The sequence below is a fragment of the Mycteria americana genome, chromosome 18 (genome assembly GCF_035582795.1).
Source record: "Mycteria americana isolate JAX WOST 10 ecotype Jacksonville Zoo and Gardens chromosome 18, USCA_MyAme_1.0, whole genome shotgun sequence".
NCBI lineage: Eukaryota > Metazoa > Chordata > Aves > Ciconiiformes > Ciconiidae > Mycteria > Mycteria americana.
This window is the reverse complement of record NC_134382.1, coordinates 8,511,935-8,531,423: the sequence shown is the minus strand read 5'-3', so window position 1 is coordinate 8,531,423 and position 19,489 is coordinate 8,511,935. Positions and strand designations below refer to the sequence as shown.

The following is a 19,489-nucleotide window of genomic DNA, read 5'->3' as shown; positions in this document are numbered from 1 at the left end:
AGAACACTGTTCCCATGTAGAGCACGACCGAAAGATGTGGTTTGAGGCACGATGCTGATGGTCAGAAAGGGGACACAAAATGGCATCTCTCAGCTAAATGTGTCTGCTCCCTGAGTACTCTCAGAACTTTTTGGTTCTTCACAGAAATAAACAGTGCTGTGTGCCTGTGGCTTAAGCTTTTCCCATGTTAGAGAAACCTGACCTACTGCTGCCTGTGTGTGATTGCTGGAGGACTGCTCTGGAAAAGGCTCTCTGTTTAGTCCTCTCCACTAGCACTGAATCAGTGCTGTTAGGGGTGATCACTCCTTTCAATTTTGTTCTGGCGTGGAAGCTTAGCAGGTTACTTGTGAGAAAGGCAAACAGAAATAGGGAGTTAGGCAATAACAATTATGGTGTCAAAGCCTGTTTAAGTATATGTGAATCTTCCTCGTTCTCCTTCAGAGTGCTTTTAGGTTCAGACCTGGATGTTGTTCTTGTCTCTGATAAAGGAGCGCAGAAGCACCGGGCTCCTTGGTGACGTATCTTGCAATCAGGGCCTGAAAACACTGTAACTTCTATAACGCTGCCAGCCTCGTATTGATGAGTGTCCCATCATAAAGTTTTGGCAGTACAGCCAGGGACTGCTAGTAGGTCATTCTGCCTGTGGCGAGAATGGAAAGGGTGAGATTCTGGTTGTGCTGTGTTCACTGCCAGCCAGGACTGCGGTGTGGTCAGCCTGCTAGCCATGCTGAAGGGGCAGGTGAGTAGGAGTACTGGACAGCGATGCAGGATTTCTGGGCACTGTTCTTCAGTAGCCCTTGTTACTTCAGTAGCCCTTGGTCCAGTTACTTCTCCCCTCTCTTCCTCAGACCCCACCTTCCTTGTGTAGGATTAACAACTCCCATGTAAACTGCCTTGAGATCTGGAATGAAAAAGCGTGCAAAGTGCAGGCCTCTTCTTTACAGAGGAGTGTTGCTGAACTGAAAGATGGGACCCAGGTCTGCCTGTCTGGAGCCTTTTTTCCGGAATATAGAAAGTGGATGAGTAACAGCCAGGCGGAATGTCACTGTTCTGAGCTGCTGCCTTCTCTCACATTTCTTAAGACAAACACACTGGCTGAGTAAATGTTCAAAGTGGTGATTCGATCCCTCAATCATTTCCTCCTGAATCTCAGTGCTGTCTACCATCTGCCAAGTTGGACCAGTACTAGGTATCTATCCCCTGGAGGGGAGCCTCGTGGTTTCAGCGTGGATTTGAAAAAACTAAGACGCTATAGAACCACAGCTCCCATGGGAGTGAGTCAGTCCCGTGTCAGAGGTTGGATACCCTTCTGTCTCAGGCACTTGATATTCAGAAGTTAATTTGGGGGGATCATTTGTCTGTATAGATCTAGAAGTTTTGGGGGTACTCAGTTGCAAGTGGTAACTTGTCAGGAGCCCTGAAAAAAATCCCCCTGCTTCCTAGCAACACACAGTTGCTGGCTGCTACTGTGAACCTTAGAGGAAGATTGACAGATGCATATACACGAATAGAGCCAACTCCTGAAGTTATGATTTAGGGTAATGCCAATTCAGATTTGCATATTTTTCCATTCCCCCGGGAACTTCATGGTTCATGTAGTGATTTTGAGCTCACACCTGCTTTTTTCTTTTTTTTCTTTTTTTCTTTTCTTTATTCTGTGTTTTGAAGACACTACAGGCTCTCAGAATAGACTAGGAGATAAATACTTAATATTTTAGACAAAATAAAATGTAAAAAATATAATTTCACTGTGGTTTCCTGAAAAGAAGCAGCAAGTAGTAATGATTCTTGTTTGCCCTAGGGAATCAGAATACTGGAAAAATCTGAGAGGCAAGAGGGATGCATCAGGCCATTGTAAAGTTAAAAATCAGAGTTCTGTCCAAATTATGTCCGAGTTCCATGTATCATTGAAGCTTTCCAGAGCTGAAAGACAGGAAAGAGACTTTGTCTAACTCTGCCCTTCAGTCTGCTTCCCTGTCAGTCTTAGGTGCCCAGTGAGTCTTCACATAGTGCCAGGGCTTTCTAGGCTCCCGGAGAGGACAGAGGCAGCACAGTCTAGGCACTAAGGTACTACTGGGCTGACATGCAGCTGGTCTGGGCTGTATTCCTAATTCTGCCACTGATCTGCTGTCTGAATTTGGGTGAGTAATTTCCTTTTGTGTTGTATGTCTCCCTCCTGCTCCAGTCTGTTTAGACGACAAAGTTTTCCTAGGAGAAGCTGCCTGTGCTGTATATAAAGCCTGCCTATGTGGAACAGATAAACACAAGTATGATATCACCAATATAAAGACCCTTGCAAACATAAATAAGGGACCAGAAAAAAACATACTATGTGTTTTTAGGTTGTCTGTTTTTAAAGACATTTTAATTGAAACAATTATGGCAAGCTACTTAAAAATAAATTTTTTTTTGTTTCAACTAAAACTAAATTACTTTTATAGAGAACTGATTTTCCAGATTTCCCTTTTTACACTCTTTGGTTTATGCCAAAGGTATTAAACTTAAGAGAAAACTATAATTTACACCTGCTTTGTGGATGTCAGTGAGGTGCTTCTTTGTGTTTCTATTTCCATTCCTGATTTGCTTGCTGCTTGTTGTTGTCCCATTTCTCATTGGTCATTGTTTTTTTAGGGCAAGGATTTTGATTCTGTACGTACCCTCTCTATCACAAAAGGATCCTGATAACGGTTGGTGCCTATGGATATAATGGAATATAATAATTTTGATGCTTGATAGCTGAGAAAATGCTGGCTACACACGTGGAATTCTGTGTCTGTGGCTAGCCTAGATATAAGATCACAGCCCATTATTACTGTCATCTAATGGAACTACTCCTTTAGCTGTAATAGGAGGCACTGCTATAGTGCAGGGGAGTGTAGATTTAAACCCTGATTAAGATTTATGAACTAAAAATGAGTTCCAAAGAAAGTAATGGAGGAGATACAGGCTAGTGCTCAAGTGTTCCCTTGATCACGTACCCTAGACAAAGTCTTTGCCTGCTGAGATTGAGGAGGTTGTGCTTAAATTAAATACAACAACAAAACAACCACCTCGGTGAGAACATTTATGGATCTATTGGGATTTAACCAGCTGAACACTTAGCCTAACTACATCTGATTCAGGTGCTTATTTGGAACAATGTGGAATCTGATGCCAATTCAGAAGAACTGTTTTTACTATCAAAAATATTTATTATTTACAGGGTTTTGACAGTGATTTTCACAGGTTAGGAATGGCATGATAAATTGTATGAATAGGCAAATCTGTTCAGCACCAGAAAAAACATCTGGTGAAGCACAGCTATGCAGGATCTACAGAAAAGGCAAGGTGAAGAGAAGGAGACTCTGTATTCTCTTTGCTTTTTAATGAGAAGGGTAACCAAATTTCACCATTACCTAAAGCTCTCTAGTGGTTGGATTAATGATCTGATGGGTATTTGTGGAACACGAGGTTTTATGAGGAAGATTCTTAGCAGGTGTAAACTGACATAGGTCCATGGTAGTTAGTGTAAGCTTGCTGATTTATACCTGCTAAGTATCTGCCTCTGATGATTTTTGGGCACATAAATCCATTTGGCTTTTCTCCCCACACTGAACCCAGCTTTTTGGATTTCGTGTTGTGGAAAAATCGCCAAAACGCATTTTTATCTTGGAAAAATAATCTTCAGGCTTCAGTCTGGAAAAAAAAAAAATCTGTGTTGGTTTCCTGGGCAATTTCTCTGTTTTTGTAACTGGTTTCTATTAATGGTTTTGAGATGAATCCCAGGAATCTGAAGCTGACTGCTTTCCAACAAAAGGGGGTGTTTAAACACAGTGCCATCCAAAGATGCTAGACGACAGGAACCGCTGAGCTGTAGAGACGCCTTACGGCAAAAGATGCAGACAGAGCCCTCTGACCTGTTACGAGGACAGCAGTGCTTGAAGAACATATAAACACACAGATGCACACATATTAATCGATTCAGTAAGAGAGCAGTCTGCTTGGATGCTGCAGTTTAACTCCTCATTTGTGCATATCTAAGTCTCTGCTAGGCAAGCTGCAAAGCTCAGTGCATTAAGCAGAAGATCAAAACCCTTTTAAGATTCCATCTATCTAAATATCTTGCATACCTGGACATTCACATTAATTAATGTATGCTCCAATGCCTTTGGCACATAGGGAAGCAGAGCTTTCCAGCTGGAGATCCAAGACAGGAAGAAGTTGAGGAATTGCCTGCAAAGGACAGCCCCCAAATAACACTTACTGTTCCTGGGCAACCCTCTCATTTTGCTTCGGGAGTGCTTGGGCATAGCATAGCTTAGACCATTGCAGCGACTATCACTATGGGGTGCTTTTGTGGACTTCACCTTTCTCTCTGCTGGAAACGGGTTGTCTTGGGGTATTATTAACTGTTGCCGCAATACTGTTTTATACATACCTCGTATAAAGGGTGTCAGGGATCTGCCATTCTCATACGCTCGGCATGTGTATTTGCCTCAGCTGCCGGTTTGGTGACTGCATCCCAGGCTGGTGATCACAGTGGACTCCAATGAAATAAAACAAAGCAGAAAAACATCTGGCCAGACCTTCAACTTGTCATTCTGAATATGCTTTTCAGAGAAGGCAAATCAGGGGCTTTAGCATTTATGGCTAGGGAACAAACATTGTAATGCTGGGTCTGTAAGAGGTACGTGGCTTGTTGCATCGCTGGAATAATGACAGGCTTCGCTTGACAGCCCTGTTATTGCGGCTGGGTTTCAGTTTTGTCCTTTTAGTTCACAGCTCTTGCTGCAAGTTGGATTATTTCAGGCTTGCTTATGGGATTCATTGCAGCTGAAAGATTTATTTTAATGAGAAAAGCTTTGCAACCAAATGAAGCCTCCTGGGAAACACATACCCTCTGGTAATTCACATGGTTCTGTGTTACATTGCTCTTTTCTCAGCAGGCAGCTCTGAAGGCTCCCCCTACCCACACCAGACCTTTCTTAGAAAGGGGGAGTGAATATGGGTGTGTATTTATCCCTCGGAGTGTTACAGGTTGATCGCACTACTGGCATGACAAGGGTTATTTGAGCAATTCCCAGTAGAAGATAAATGGTGTCAGTGTACATTAACCCTGAACTGCAGTACCCCTGCCTTTCTCTCGTGATGTTTCCATGCACAGCTCTATTTCTGCTTATGTTTTTGGCTTTGCAGGATTCTTGCTAGCTTTGCCACTGTACCTGTCAATTAGCACTCTTTATTCCCAAGCTGTAGCATTCCCTACTACTTTTCAGTTCTAGGAATTATCCTTGCTTCTGCTCATGGGTAGATATTTTCTCCTTTCCTTTGATCATGGCAGAGTGCTATGGGTCCTGTATTTAAAGAACATCTAAAGAAGTTGTTGGTAATAAGCATGGAGTGTTGACAAATCCTGTACATAAGGCCTTGTACTGTAATTTGTGTCTTTGTGTCAACAGAGCATTAATCCTGGCATTCCTTTTTAATACATTACATATATTTATAGCCGTGAAAATGGGGCGGAAGTGGCCACTTCCACTCCTGCTTCCCAGGGTTAATGGTTCTCAAAATTGCAATAAAAGGATGGAGGGTACCTCTTGGCATCAGACCTTCTTCCCAATCTGACACTTGCTCAGTTTTTCTAGGCTGGTGGTCTTCAATTCAGATTTATTGGGAGGTTTTTCAGTGCAGCCTGTGGCCACGGAAAACAAAAATGTTAAAATTGAAGAGATTGGGAAGAGGAAACTTCCTGGCAGACATGGCTTGCCCATTACTGTTTCCCACAAGCCAATTAATCTTGTGACCCCTGCACTGTCTTTGGGCAGGGCTTTTTTCCACCTGAGTCACCAGCATTTCATATCTGAAATAGATCTGAAATACCTATTTCACATTGCCATATATTTCATATCTGAAATAGGAGTGACTCTGGAAACATGGGAGCCTTTCTTGTCCCTGCTAGCCTGGTCTGTGATGAGGATGGCAGGTGCAGACTCCAGGAAGCAAACACACTTGTGTTGGTGCTGGAAGATTCCTTTACCTTCACGGATGAGGTTGCTTTCTTTGGACAGGATTTGCGGTCAGGGCAGACAGCTGTATATGCTGCAGTGGGCAGCTAAGGGATACTTCTTGTTTTGAGAATCAATACCCAAAATACCTCGGAGTGAGGAAGGAGAAAGGCTAGGGAACACTGGTCACGTCAGCCTCCGTGGAGAATCTAGTTAAAAATTCAGCTCCTGACCGGGCAAAGTGTTGACACAGCTGCCCTTCCAGGATCTGTTTGGACTAGCAAAGCTCTAGGAAGACAGGGCTGACTAGAGACTGTGCAGAACTAAAGAGTGAGGAAAAGGCAAAGGTCTGTGAAATAGCCTCCTGTGTCCCTTTCCTCCTCTCATTGTGAACCCCAGAGAAGCTGTTGCTCTTTGCTTCCAGTGGGTGGTTTTCTTTAGGAGACTTCAGTGGGTTCAGCCTGAAGTTGGCTTCTTTCAGTCAGGAAATAGCCAATTCATGACAGCAGCAACCACAGCAATTTGCATCCATCCCAGAAATCATGCAAGAAACAGCCAGTAACCTCTGCAGTGCCAAAGCTAGGAGGCAGAAAGGTGGAAAAGCAACCTGGAATTGCAGCCTGGAAGGTTCTGCCTGTGGTTGAGAGAAACCAAAGGAAGGAGAGGGTGCTGTATTTGCTGTCTGCGCAATGGGAACAGCTTCTTGCCTCCCAGCCAAGCATTTTCCACACTCTGCTCTGATGACGCAGCTGAACAAAAGGCTGTCAGATCTGAGGCTTTCTTCTGGCTCCCTGGCCTGACAGAGACGACAAGAAAGGCTCCTTCTTCAACAAGAAATGCACTGGACTTCTGGCTCAGCAACAGGCCAGCACCTCAGTTGCTGTAGATCAGTATTGTCTTTGTTGTGATGCCTGAGAATCTGGCAGCAGGTTTTCAGTTTCGGGACGTGGCATAGTAGGAGCCTTTGCTGCATGCAGGTGGTTATGGGATTGGACTAATGCAAATATCTGAGGCTTGCAAAGACAAGCCTGTGCTTTTGCATTAGGGTTACAATTGGACTGGACATGTGAACATACAGGCTATGCTGATGAGTGTGGGAACTTGGACTGTGGGTGACTGTATGTATCTAATTACCCACAAACTTCCCCACTTAATAGAAATGACAGAGTTGAAGTTGGCAGTGAAATTTTGTGCGGTTCTTACCTGAAGATATTTTAGAACTTTTCACTAGAAACAAAGCAGCAGTTACCTGGATCTGTTTTGGACAGTGTGGAGACCTGCTAGAGTTAACAGTAGGCTTTTTTCATGGTCAAATTCTTTAATAATAATAGCTCCAGTTTCTTGGAATTTCTTTGGAAGTGTCTGGTTCTGTCTGCTGCTGGAGACAGGATGCTGGACTAGATGAAGTTCTGATCTGATTTAGTCTGGATGTTTCGAAAGTTTCCTTTGTTGCAGAGTGTAGTTATTTAGATGTTTATTTAGGTTTTTGTTATAATTATAATGCCCTCCTCTTTCCTGAAAGACAGCCCCCTCTGGGGTAGAGGAAATCTGTCTTCTGGTATACTAAATGGTACAGAAAAATATCAGAAGGAAAAATTCAAGTTTATCTCCATGGAGTGCCATGGGAAGGCTACTAGCTTGTATTTTTAAGCTCTCCTATGGGAGTCCCACATATATTTAGCTCTGTTCTACAGATGGACATTTAAGAACGGTAAGTTTTAGTTCCCTTTCCCCAACATTTTCCACTTGATGACTAATTTGATTGTATTGTTAAATCCACTAAACACTGTTAACCATAAACAACAATAATCTAACAACAGAATGCAAGCAAACAGAAAGCTTTACCATATTTTATTTTTTAACATATACTAGCAGCAGCTACGCTATTCCCTGACTTTATAGTCATGTAATTTTCCTGCAAGTCTTGTATTAAAAGACTCCTGGCTAATTCAGTCACCTACATGGATTAGGTTGTTAGGCCGACACAAGGCCAGATTCAGATGGAGCTATATTCCAAGTCTAAAGCAACATTTACACCTTTCATACCCATATCCAAAGGCACTTTGTGAAACAGCATGTTGAATACTCTGACTCAGTGTCTTGTCCCGCTTGAAAATAAAATAAATTTTTCCACTGGAAATGAATTGCTTTTTTCAGAACTCAGACTTGGATTGATGTGGAAGAGAAATGTCTTAACACTTACAGAGTCAGCAGAGGAGACTAACTTAAACCAGTTTAGGGCCTGTTCTAAATGGTTCAGCCAGCAGCCTGCGGAAGCTGTTCCCACTACCTGTGAAGGTTGCTGCTCTCTTCAGGTTAGGCTGGTAAAGGTTCAACTGTTTAAACGGCGGCACGAGGGCATGATTTCAATCCATGCTCGGTTAGCCCTGCCATTTTAGGGAGCCTGTCCCCTCTGAACATCCTGCAGCATCTAAAGAAGTAATCCCCTAAACTGAAAAAATGACTCTCTCTGGTCTGCAGATGCCAAACTAAGGCTAGCTGAACTTTAACTGGTCTGTGAGTGTATACACATAAAGGGTGTATGTAGATTTTCTTTTGTGAAGCGGTGTTTGGAGTTTGAGGATTTACTGCTTCTTTCTCTGCTGTTTGTCATTGTTTTCAGTAACTGACTTCGTTAATACTCCTAATCGTTGTGGGACACAGTGAAGTGGGTTATATAAACACAGTTAAATACATCGGTACAGGCTTTAGGAACTGGTTAATTTACTTTAACAGTCTTTCCCTTGAGCAAAGACTGCCGAAAATTCATCACTTGACGTTGTTGCTGTGTCTTGGCACTGCTGTCGGGGCTGGTGTTATCTTAGGAGTATGCAAAGGAGAAGAGCAGTGTATCAGGTCTTCTGTGGTTAAGGTTACTGCAATGTGTTGGCTGTTTGTCTTGGTGCCAGTCAAGCGACTACTAGCACAGTTCAGTTCTTGTATGAAGGGCTGAAAGCAGAAGTTCTAAATCTCACCCAGCTTTCCGTGTTCTGGCCTCTGTGATAGGGAAACCTGTTCCCCACATTACAGTATTCTGGGGCTTTTAGTTACATTCCAGGCCCTTTTGCCTGCACTGCCCTAAGCTCCCATATATTCAGTCTTTATCGTTATTATCCTTTTGCTAAGATAGCTGCTGTTAAGCCCTTGCTTACAAATCACAGGACAGAGTAAATATTGTTTTCTAGGTTGTCTTCTGAGACTTGAGCTTGAAGTAAAACCATACGAGGAGACAAAGATCAAAAAACCACTGAAGGCAACGGAATAAATCCAGTCTCAAGCAGACAGCTGGATGAGTGTCAAACAAAGGAAGGAACAGCTGGATCAAGTAAAGCACAAGGAAAATTAGTTCCATCCCTAGGGGGAGGGAGAGAGATTGTTTCGCAGAGCTGTGTGGGACCAACTTTAACCGATAAAACTTTTACATCAAAGTCAGGGCAGATCAGAAGGTCCCAGAGGGAGGGGAAAGAGAAGAGTGGGTGTTCGTAGTAATCGTGCAGAAAGCGTTAGGGAAGGGAAGGAGGTGGAGTGTGAGTGTAGGGGGAGAGCGGAGTGGGGAGGTGGGGAATTGGAAGTTGTAGGTGGAGTAATTCTGCAGAATATGAGCTGCTGTCCACAGCTTTCTGGATGTAAATTGATGAGGTCATAGTGTTTTCCAGTTACCAAAAAAAAAAAGTTTAAAAAAAAAAAAAAGTCTGCAACTTGTTTTTCAAGAGAGACGAAAACACGGACAAGCTGAAGAAATGGAGCAACTAGCAAAACTCCTTCTGTGGCAGATTTTGCTTCAGCAAAGTAAGCTCCTAGCTGATCGGCATGATGTTACTTGTTTTTATTTCAACTGCAGAGGACGGGGCTGGAGGTTAGCTAGAAGATTTTGAACTGTTATATTTGTAAGATTTTGTTCAGATTCCTAAGTTAGCTGTTTTTTGTCTGTGAGGGGAGGGAATCATGGATTTCTCATGCTTTTTGGCGAGGAAAGGAGAGAGAATGGAGAAATGTTTGAGGTTGTTTAAGCAGTGCTCCATTCAGCATGTTTGTGCAATCTATTTTTTCCTATCGGTTACCTTGATCAGCAAATTCAAAAACAATAAGCTTGAATGTGAGTACAGTAAAGCTCGTGTAGTTAGATTTACATGATCCAAAGTTATTTTATACTTTTGAAGAGGCAGAAACAGCTGGTATGTGTGTGTGCGTGTGTGAGTGTGAGTGTTCAGGATGGAGGAAAAAATTAAAGTTTTTCTTTTTCCCTGTCAGCATAAAGACAGAGACATAGGAATTCACTTTTGGGTAAGGTGCAAGAAAGGGATAAGGACACGTCTGATGAGCTTACAGTAACAGAATGGCTTGTACCTTTTCCTTAATCACAGAGTTTTCTGTAAGAGCTGAAAGCAGATTCAGAGTCCTGAGAGCCTGGCCCCAAGTTAAACAGAGAAACCCCAGTAAGGCTTGGATGGCAGGAGAAGATTTGAGGATTAATTGCAAAACCCCAGCAAATCCACACTTGCAACACTTTGGGCTCTAAGGAAGGCACCCATGAGCAAAGGACCAATTACAGCTCTAAGAACAGCACGGAGAGACTTCATTCAGGGTGCTGACAGTAGGAAGTGAGGAGCACAAGCTTTTTGGGGACCGGTGACCCCCTACTCTTCACAGCCCTGTTAATGAAAGGCTGTGGTTAGCCACCTGAGCCTCTCAAAATTCCTCAGTACATAGATGGAGTAAGCTGACGAGTTCTCAGTTTAGTCCCTAATTAATCTGGTTTCCATGTCACCACATCATCCCCAGTTTTGCAATGCCTCAAGGCAAAGTTTAGGAATTGGCAACATATAGGACCAGTTGTAGGGACAGAAGGGTTAAATGGCTCAGAAAACTAGTGTGTGGGGGTGGGTTACGCCTGGAGAAGGAGGAGAGGCCGCATACTGTATTTCAGAAGCACCAACCAGTCCAGCTGCTCCCCAGTGTGGTTTAGCATGTTGGTAGAGCTTGGGGAGCACCCGGGGCAGGAATAGCAGGTTGGGTTGCTATAGAGCAGTGGGGGAGCTGTGGAGAGGCAACAGTATCCCACCTAAGGATGGATGATCTCTAACAGACTTTTTTCAGGTGTATTTTGGAGAGATAACTGTCCGTATGCCAGGCAGCCCTGATGTTTGAGTTCCTGCTATCCCCACACAAATCAGGTTATAACATCATGAGTGAAGACGGGAAGGGGAGAAGGGAGGAAATCTGTGCTGTTCTGTATTTGCTGAGATGATCCCTTCTGGAGAGGAACCACACCCCCAAGTGTTAACGTCTTGCAGGGAGGAACAGCACCGTGTTTGGAATGGCTCTGCAAACTATTCTGTGGGCCTAGGGCCAACATGAAGTACACAAAGCAGAGAAGGGTTTATAAAGCTGAGCTAACATCTGAACTGTCTGTGAGAAAGTTCAGGCAAATCTGTGAGGGATCCTGATTGTGCAGTGGCCAAGATGGCGTTTGGTTTCTTGTACAGACAGAAGGCTTCTTCCTTTCTGCCGAGGCAGCACATTCTTGCTTTTTGCCGATTCATGGGCATGTTCCTACCTGCAGTGAGGTGTTGGAATTGTTGGGACTGGATGGGTAGTTAAGGGCTCTCCAGTCCTGACGTCCTTTTTGAAAGCAGAAGACTGCTGTTGAGAAAGTTGTTCCAGGAAGCCTTTAAAAATAAACAAACATAGAGACTTAGATAAAAGCCCAGTTCAAAGCCTGGCTTGACCATCAGTTGGCTTTGTAAAGGAAACCTTGTTTTACTGAAAAGCTTAGTCTTGCAGTCCTAGGTCAGCAGGGGCAGGTGGTGAATGGGAGATGTCCAGGTGGAACTGTATTGCTCACCATCTCCCTCCTTTGCCTCTTCGAGATGGGCCCAGATGTTATTCCTGGTTACTGGTCAGTGGGTTTTAAAAATGGGCTACCAGAAGGGACCTGAGCTCATTTGTGTAGCTGTCACCTTGACATTACTGCATCATAAGCCATTATGGCCTCTTAGGTGCTGGGTCAGCTCCATAAAGAGTCAGGATGGAGCCACTGCCATTCTCCAAAAGTATTTGGAAATAGCTTGGTAGCACAGGCTGCTGTTTTTGCAATAATTGTGTAATGGCTCTACAGAGACCATTAAATCCCCTGCATAGACAATGGGATTTATGGGAGAAATAAGCAATCTGAGACATACGGATTTCGTGAAGAACATGTCCTTTCTCTAGGACTAGACCATCCCTCTCTGCCCCTAATGTAAAGGCGATGTTGCTTCCTTTTTCAAAAGAAAAAAAGAAGCTGAGACAGACCAGGAGATACTAGAGAAGGTGTGCAAAGGAATAACGAGCTGAGCTTACTTAGGCAAGCGTGTCAACCTCACAGACTGTTGTTTTTCAACCCCCACACTTGGTGGGTTATGACATTCATTTCTCCAGTGACTTCTTAGTTTGTTTTCTTTCCTGCTCACTGCTACAATCTGGACTTCAGTGATGCCTTGTAAGCCGTGTAAGGCACTGTTCCCGGCAGCTTATCCTCGCTCTGCTGACATCAATGGCAAGGCTCTTCCTGAGTTCAGCAGAAGCACTGCAGGTAGAGCTGGTGTTGTCATGTCCCATGGAGCATATATATGCCACTTGGCACTCAGGCTACCACTCACGGTGTTTGCAGTTTCCTTTTCTGCTCTGGTAGTCTTTCATCCTCCCGTATAAGACAGGAACTTAGTGGTTTCACTAGCACGTGCATCTACCTAGTGGTTTCATTAGCACATGCATCTACCTTTTAAATTAAGGGAGGGCAGATTTAGACTGGATTTAAGAAAGAAATTTTTTACAATGAGGGTGGTGAGGCACTGGAACAGGTTGCCCAGAGAGGTAGTGGAGGCCCCTGGAAACATTCAAGGTCAGGCTGGATGGGGCTCTGAGCAACCTGATCTGGTTGAAGGTGTCCCTGCTCTTGCAGGGGGGTTGGACTAGGTGACCTGTAAAGTCCCTTCCAACCCAAAGCATTCCTTGATTCTATGATTCTACCTGTGAAGCAGACCCTCTGGCAGCAGCTATCTCCAGGAGGAGAGAAGTGGTGGTATTGTTCAGGCACGACTCTAGGGACAGTTTTCTGTTTGAACTGCTCCAAGGACACTGCCTAGAAAGCTCTGCGTATGTAAGATGGCTTTCAGAGCCTGAGGCTTTTACTTCTCGTTTGCCTGCAGTTTTTGTGGCTTAATTCTTTACTTGAAAAGTGGATGGGATTCAAGAAGTAAGAGCTGGCTCTGGCTTTTACAAGGGATTTGGAAATGCTTTTGCAGGCTGCTTTCCTCTTCCTATATTGTGGGACCAGCAGAATACCTCTGGGATCCTGCTGAGAGGCATGCCGAGTCTGCATGGAACATGTCAGGGGACAGCATTTAGATGTCTTTTTGTTGTTTTTTTTGTGGGTACATCACAGAGAGAGGACAAAGTGATTATCCATCACATGGAATTTGAAATTTTAAAATGAAAGCTACAGTGAGTTCTGTGTTGACAACTCTTAAGGTATTTGGTGGTTTTGAAGCTCCAGGTCCTGGAGTCCTGTGATTACAAAAGTCTGAGCTTTCACTAGGTGCATAAATACTCCTTGATTTGACAGTTGCAGCTTGGGAAGTGTGACTCACCAAAATAACTGCTTCCAGTTTACCCCAGTCCTGTAGTTCATAAGCTGTCAACTTTGCTGGGTTATGGATATATCTCTGCCTCTGTTCAGTAGCTACTGTGGTATACAAACAATAACTTTAAAAAGCATGGCTGGGGGACATGTCTTGTTTGCTCTGCTTGTCTCATAGCAGAGGGAGGAGACTGAAAAGAGAAAAAGGCTTGTTCCTTCTTTATCTACTGCTCTATGTTCAGGTTATTGAAGGTCAGTTGTTTTAAATTGCATTTTCTCCAGGCATACAAGAGATCAGAGACATTCCAGATGCCTTAGATTTCTAAGTGATCTCATTTACAGGCATGTCAAATAAGTTCGAGTCTTATCCGTGACCTGATGTATGTGTGCAGATTTCCAGCATTGCTGGGGAATCAGAACAATCAGTTCGTCCTTCTTTGTCTTATGGAGTTCCCATGCCTCTTGTAAAGACTTGTTCTTTCTTTCCCTTCTAGAACTTTGCTTATTGGCTGCTATGCCGCTGTCTTTTTGATGTTTGCACCTACCACTCTGAGACTATGGATGATACCCTAGGGCAGACTTCAGACCCAAAGCTTCTGTCCAGAGTCTGTGCGTGTGAGTGTGCGCAGACATGCAGTGAAAAACCCTTTCTCTTCCGTGTCTGTCTCTGTGCTGAACTCCCACACAATACTTAACTATGCCTTCATCTTGGATGGGTTTTGTTCTAGTGCATAATGTCACTGTAACCCTGGGCCGCTCAGCTTTGTGTGGCGACACTCAGCAAGTCAAAATAGCAGTGTGGTATAATGCAGGCAAGGCATCAACAGACTCTTCCCTTTTCCCAACAGGAAGCAACATCTCCTGGCTACTGAGGGGCAGACCTAGAAAGTCCCTGGAGTGTAATTGTCAAGTAAGCGAGAGTGCTCCTGCCCTGCTTCTTAGGGAGCTGCTAGCAGAAGCTTTAAGAGTGGAGGGAAAAAGAAGCTGTCAAAACCCACAAGACATAAGCTTTTCTTACCTAAAGGCCGTTACGTTACAGGCAACTTCACCGCTTCCTTGTTTTACAGAGAGTTGTGTTTGGAAGTGTGCTGGAGAAACGTGTGTAGCTGGCTGACGGGCTCCGGCAGCCTGGCCTGGCAAAAGGCCCCCGTGGGTGGGATAGAGAGTTAGGGCCTGGGTGGTCCTTACCATGCCAGCAGGGCCAGCTAAAAGATACGAACCTAGGGGTTAGTGCTATTGTTAGTTTGGGGCTGCGACAGGCTGCTGGGCAGAGCACGTTGGAAGGCTTAGGTGGATACTTTTGTCAGTTGTTAGATTTATGGTGCTGCATTTAGGCTCGATGTTTTTTACATTAACTTGCAAGAGGAAAGGAGAAAAGTAAATGCATTCCTCTTGCTGAGCCAGGAGAGGATGTTTCTGTAGCACCACATCAATTTGCTGTTGATGAGCAGTAATGCAAGACTCTGGAAGCACTGGCTGTGCAGCCAGCCAGCTCATAGACACCACTCCCTAGCAGGCCAAGTCGCTGTTCCTGTTGCCATACTGTGCTGTTCCCTTGCCCCAGGGCAAACACCACTAATTCAGACACATGGGCATTGCTTTCTCACACTGATACAAGTGGATGCTGTTGTGCTGAGGGCTGGTTGTCCTGTTGCAAGTGAGACGGATTTCTCCTGGAGAAGGCTGATTTGGTGCTGAAAAGAGCTTTGTATCGTTCCTTTGCTGTCCTCAGCTAAATCTAAGTCCTGGCTTCCAGAGACAGAGGCTGGCAGCTTATCATATTTTACCATCAGGCATTTTGTAGCCTATTAGGAGAGACCATCAAATGATGGAATTATAATGTCTTGTGTATGATGTATCTTTCTTATATCCAGAGCAGTACAGACTTTGTGCAAGATTTTTTTTTTTTAGTTTGTGATGCTGAGATTATAAATGTAGAAAAAATAACTTACATTTGGAGCATCTCTGAACTGGCAGTTCAACAGACGGTGCTGCTCGTTTGTGTTCTCTGGTGTCACTGCCCAGTGTTTTGTGATAGGAGAAGGAAAGGAAACAGAGTTTATTCTCAGCCCGTGCACTGGGCGTGTGGTTAAAATAGCCCCAGCCTGGAGTTAATTTATTCTCTTTTGAAATGCATAAATTCCAGGGCTGAAAAAAAAAAATACAGCCTTTATCTGGAGGACATTGTGCCTATGACATTAGCAGGACAAAACATCTAATGATCTTGCTGGAACCCACTTGGGCTTGACTGGTTAGAGATGAATGATGTCATTGTGTTGGGAATCTGAATCGTGCTCTCAAGGGATGATGCCAGGAGACCTCCTAGACCCCTCCTACACAAAAAGCAGGAGGGGATGGACCAGAGAATGCAGAAACAAAGGCATTAGTTCATTTCTTGCAAAGTTCTTCCTGCAGAGATCTGAGTCACTTGAGTTGGAGAGAGTTGCAGTTGCATCCAGAGCATTACAGTGTTAACTGTGCAGACCAGGAAGGTGAGTGGGAGAGACTCTGGAGGGCATGCTCCCAAGGCGAGGATGTGCTGGCCCAGCAGTGCTGACAACAGTGTGTGTCATGAGCGTGAAGCGCAACAGCCAAGTCACATCACTCCTCATTTGACAGGTAGACTCAGCATCCTGCAGAGTTACAGAATTCCCTCAATGCATTAATCCCACCATCAATTTTATAGGAGTTTGATTTGGAGTCTTGGAGATGAACGTTATCTTTTGGCCCTCAGTCTAGTGCATCAGCAGTGTGGATCCACTTCCCTCTACGTGGGCAGTTCTAACCCCCAGCAAATGGGGTCAGCTCTGTCTCCAAGTCTATTCAGGCCTTTGCCTTAGCAGAGAAAGTTGACTGAGATGTGGGTGTCTGCTGGGGAAGAGAAGGAACTGAAACGGTCACAATTCATTTCACAGTGGTCAAACAGCACAGAAATGACCATGGTCACATCTGGTCACATCTGGGTAGTACCCCTCTACTCCCCTCTGGTGAGACCCCACCTGCAGTACTGCATCCAGCTCTGGAGTCCTCAGTACAAGACAGACATGGACCTGTTGGAGCGGGTCCAGAGGAGGCCACGAAAATGGTCAGAGGGCTGGAACACCTCTCCTGTGAGGAAAGGCTGAGAGAGTTGGGGTTGTTCAGCCTGGAGAAGAGAAGTCTCCGGGGAGACCTTAATGTGGCCTTTCAGTACTTAAAGGGGGCTTGTAAGAAAGATGGGGACAGACTTTTTAGCAGGTCCTGTTGCGATAGGACAAGGGATAATGGTTTTACTCTAAAAGAAGGTAGATTCAGACTAGATATAAGGAAGAAATTTTTTATGATGAGGGTGGTGAAACACTGGCACAGGTTGCCCAGAGAGGTGGTAGATGCCCCATCCCTGGAAACATTCAAGGTCAGGTTGTATGGGGCTCTGAGCAACCTGATGTAGTTGAAGATGTCCCTGCTTATTGCAGGGGGGTTGGACTAGGTGACCTTGAAAAGTCGCTTCCAACCCAAACCATTCTATGATTCTATGAACTGTTCTTGCCCTGCTGTTTCTGCTGGTGCCTTGTTATTTATGCAGGACCAATATCAGATCCTAAGAGAATACTCGTGCCTCCCTTCCCCCTGCCTGCTCCTGCCTCCTTGGGTTCTTGTTTTTGTCTTACACACCATTTGTTAAATAGTTTCCTCTTGGGCAGAAGAGGCCTTTCAGACAGTTTTGGTGGGTGATGCATTGACAGGTAGCTTTGGTGTAACATTTGAATAGCATGGTGGAAAAAACTCTGTGGCTATAGATGAAATGAAATTTCATAAAACTTTATGAAATAAAGCCTTGGACTGTACGAAATTCAGTTGCAGGCTTGGCATATCCCATGTTGCTCTTAAGCTTAAGTTTGTTGGGTCAGGCACTGTCTTTTGCTGTAAGTGTACAGTGTCTGCTGCAGCATGGACCAACCAAGGTCCAAGCTTCTGGGCTTAACCACAATACACATGTTAAATAAGTATATTAACAGAGAAGGGAGGAATAGATGGAATAATAACAGAGGAGGTGGCTGCTGAAAATGAGTGTATTTGTAGGTTTTTTTCTTCCTTTTGTTGTCAGTAACATTCTTTTTTTCTGCTTTTGACAGGTTCTGTTTATTTATATTCAGGTGAGTGACATCTTTGTAATCTGCCTGTTTTTGTGGTCATGAGGAGAAATGAGAGGGACCCTGATTCCATGACATGCAGTGGGAGTTTTATTGCTAACTTCCATAGGCATGAACCATGCATCCCGTGAACTAGTGTCTCTAAACTTGGATTAAACTGGGGGTTAGGATTAGGAAGGGTAGGTAGGACAGGTCAGATCTATGATCCTGATAACAGACATCATAGACATCGCTTTCACTGAGTGACATCAGTGTTTTTAAGTGGCTTTCTATTGTATTTCTCCATGAGAGAGCTCTATGTTGGTCTTGAAAGTTACTTTATTTTGGGTGGAAGGTGTGCAGAGATTCTAGGACAGGTCTGAGTCCTAGTCTAGTGTCTTCTTCATATGCCATTAATCTGGTAACTCTGTTTTTTGTTCTTTGCTCCTGGCTCTCAGTCCCAGCTGATGCCTCAAACCCAGACAGTGTTGTAGTGTCAGTGTTAAATATCAGTGCTACATTGGGGTCACAGGCTGTCCTGCCCTGCAAGAGTTACCGCATGGTGTGGACCCAGGATCGTCTGAATGACCGCCAGCGTGTGGTCCACTGGGATGTGTACAGCAACTACTATGGTGATAACAAGATGGAGAGGCTCTGCGACATGTACTCAGCTGGAGATCAGCGTGTATACAGCTCCTACAACCAAGGGAGGATATTCATGCCCCAGAATGCATTTACAGATGGCAACTTCTCCTTGGTGATCAAAGGTACTAACCAGCATCTTTTCTCCCGATGCTATCTGCAAAATGGAGGATTAATGTCTAAATTTGCGTTTTTCAGTGAAAATAGCTATTTTACAGAGCATTTTCTATAAATAAATAAATATCAGTCTAATGAGGTTAATGATGTTCTCTGAAGCACTGGCAATAGTGTTTTATTTCCCTTTGAAAGAGTCCCGTTTTAAAAGGGAATTCGTAACAACTCATTGCTTGAAAAGTCACTTGGGCTTCTTGTGGACCTTTAACTGTATTTCAGTTCCTGAACTATAAACCCAAGATTGTCATTCTTCCTATGCCTGCTCTTAGCTAAACTTAAATCAGCTTTCTCTTTCCATCTGTTAATACAAATACATTCCACACGAGCAAATAAACTGAACAAATTATTTTATATTAGGTGAGATGATGATTCTCTGTTTAGCCTACCCTGGTGATAAGGATGGGTTAGAACAAAGTTATATAAAGGCCCTTTTGCATCCATACAAGTATTTGGGAAACAGTATAAATGACAAAAGTAATCATTGTCTCAACATAAAACATTCAACTTCCCCTCTCTTCCCTGTTTTACTAGATGTTGCAGAGAATGATGAAGGCACATATTCTTGTAATCTTCACCATCACTACTGCCACTTATATGAAACTGTGAAAATCCAACTAGCTATCACCAAGAAAGGTAGGTGTGGCAGCTTGGTGTTCCTTTCTGCAAGGGACCTGGTCTGGCAACTGGAGTCCAGTGGCCACCAGGACTCTGTTGAATTCACAGTGGGGCTTGTGTTCTGATTCACGGGAGACCTTGCACGCTGTTCTGTTAGTGTCAGAGAAGAGCGGTGTGGATGCAGGGTTTTGCTCGTGCCTTTTCAGTTGCAGGTTCAGGGCACAGGTGCCACAAGAGGCTTGGAAAGCATCAGGAGAGAGTGGTGCTCACTATGCTGTTTGCGATCAGATTCCCTGAGTTTCAGAAACATTATTCAATGTGTGTTATTTATGAACCTCTCT

The 19,489-nt window shown here is 44.1% G+C and overlaps 1 protein-coding gene across 2 annotated transcripts in view; it reads left to right on the top strand.

Moving 5' to 3' along the window:
• Nucleotides 1–2,068: 2,068 nt before the first annotated feature.
• MXRA8 (matrix remodeling associated 8) overlaps nt 2,069–19,489 on the top strand; it is a 29,118-nt gene continuing 11,697 nt past the window's right edge. Inside the window, exons 1-4 of one of the 2 annotated variants that reach the window (XM_075520410.1) lie at nt 2,069–2,141; nt 17,721–17,741; nt 18,176–18,484; nt 19,065–19,166. In XM_075520410.1, the coding sequence (XP_075376525.1) occupies nt 2,084–2,141; nt 17,721–17,741; nt 18,176–18,484; nt 19,065–19,166 (490 nt within the window). In that variant the 5' untranslated portion in view covers nt 2,069–2,083. Of the gene's footprint in view, nt 2,142–9,551; nt 9,774–17,720; nt 17,742–18,175; nt 18,485–19,064; nt 19,167–19,489 lie in introns of those variants that run through there. The other variant, XM_075520411.1, reaches the window with a different exon arrangement.